Source organism: Dermacentor silvarum, chromosome 10 (genome assembly GCF_013339745.2).
Source record: "Dermacentor silvarum isolate Dsil-2018 chromosome 10, BIME_Dsil_1.4, whole genome shotgun sequence".
Classification (NCBI taxonomy): domain Eukaryota; kingdom Metazoa; phylum Arthropoda; class Arachnida; order Ixodida; family Ixodidae; genus Dermacentor; species Dermacentor silvarum.
This window is the reverse complement of record NC_051163.1, coordinates 83512487-83513449: the sequence shown is the minus strand read 5'-3', so window position 1 is coordinate 83513449 and position 963 is coordinate 83512487. Positions and strand designations below refer to the sequence as shown.

The window sequence follows — 963 nt, the reverse complement described above, 5'->3', positions numbered from 1 at the left end:
TTGATTAGAAATCCGGTCTCTTGCGCCACACAGCATCACGTAGGTGACGGAGGACATCCTTGTAGTACTCCTTGGTGATGTTTGACCCTGTGGTGAGTACTTGTGCTGTACCACAATACGGGAATCAAAGAAAGCAGTCAGCATCACTTTGACGTTGCTGCGCACTTGACGGGCCTTCTTTGGTCTTGGTGACGTGGAATGCTTCCCATGTGACGACTGGGATTTGGTTTCCGGGTCGTACCCGTACACCCAAGAGTCGTCACCAGTGATTGTGGTGTTCATGAAGTCGGGGTTACTGTTTGTGGAATCCAGCATACCCTTTGAGACTTCAACACGAACTTGCTTTTGCTCCACAGTGAGCAGCTTCGGCACGAATTTCGCCGCAACTCTCTTCATGGCCAAATCGTACGTCATAATGGATTGTGCAGAAAACGTGCTGATGCCCACCTTTTCCGCAATTTTTCGGTTAGTCACATGACGGTCCCGCATCACCACAGCGTTCACTTCGGCAATGACCTGCTGATTTCGGCATGTTGATGGCCGACCGGAGCGTGGCTCGCTCTCCACCGATGTGCGGCCGTCTTTAAACCGGTTGTACCACTTCTTAATCTGTGTGCTGATTATAGCATCGTTACCGAAAGCCGTCTGAATCTTCCGAATGGTTTGCACTTGGCTGTCGCCCAGTTTCTGGCAAAATTTGATGCAGTAGCGCTGCTCCAGTCGATCCGTCATTTCCCTTGAAATAAAAAAACAGACGAGAGCACTGCGCGCTACATCATTCAAACGCTGCGTCCCAGCGACTGACGCCATCGGCAGGCGGGAAAAACTTCGCGCATGGGCACAAAGGTTCAAGGTCGGCTGATGCAAGCGCGCTTGTTTCATATCCATCAGGTATCCACAAAAAAATAAGATCGGATACTTTCCTAACCGACCTCGTACTAACGGAAAACATGTTAACCATTG

The 963-nt window shown here is 50.2% G+C and overlaps 1 protein-coding gene across 1 annotated transcript; it reads right to left on the bottom strand.

Moving 5' to 3' along the window:
- Positions 1-219: 219 nt before the first annotated feature.
- Positions 220-732, bottom strand: LOC119431666 (protein GVQW3-like; the record flags this gene model as incomplete). The annotated part of the gene is made up of 1 exon (XM_037699145.2): positions 220-732. A coding segment is annotated over exon 1 (513 nt), but the record flags the coding sequence as incomplete, so codon positions are not given.
- Between the last annotated feature and the right edge of the window lie 231 nt (positions 733-963).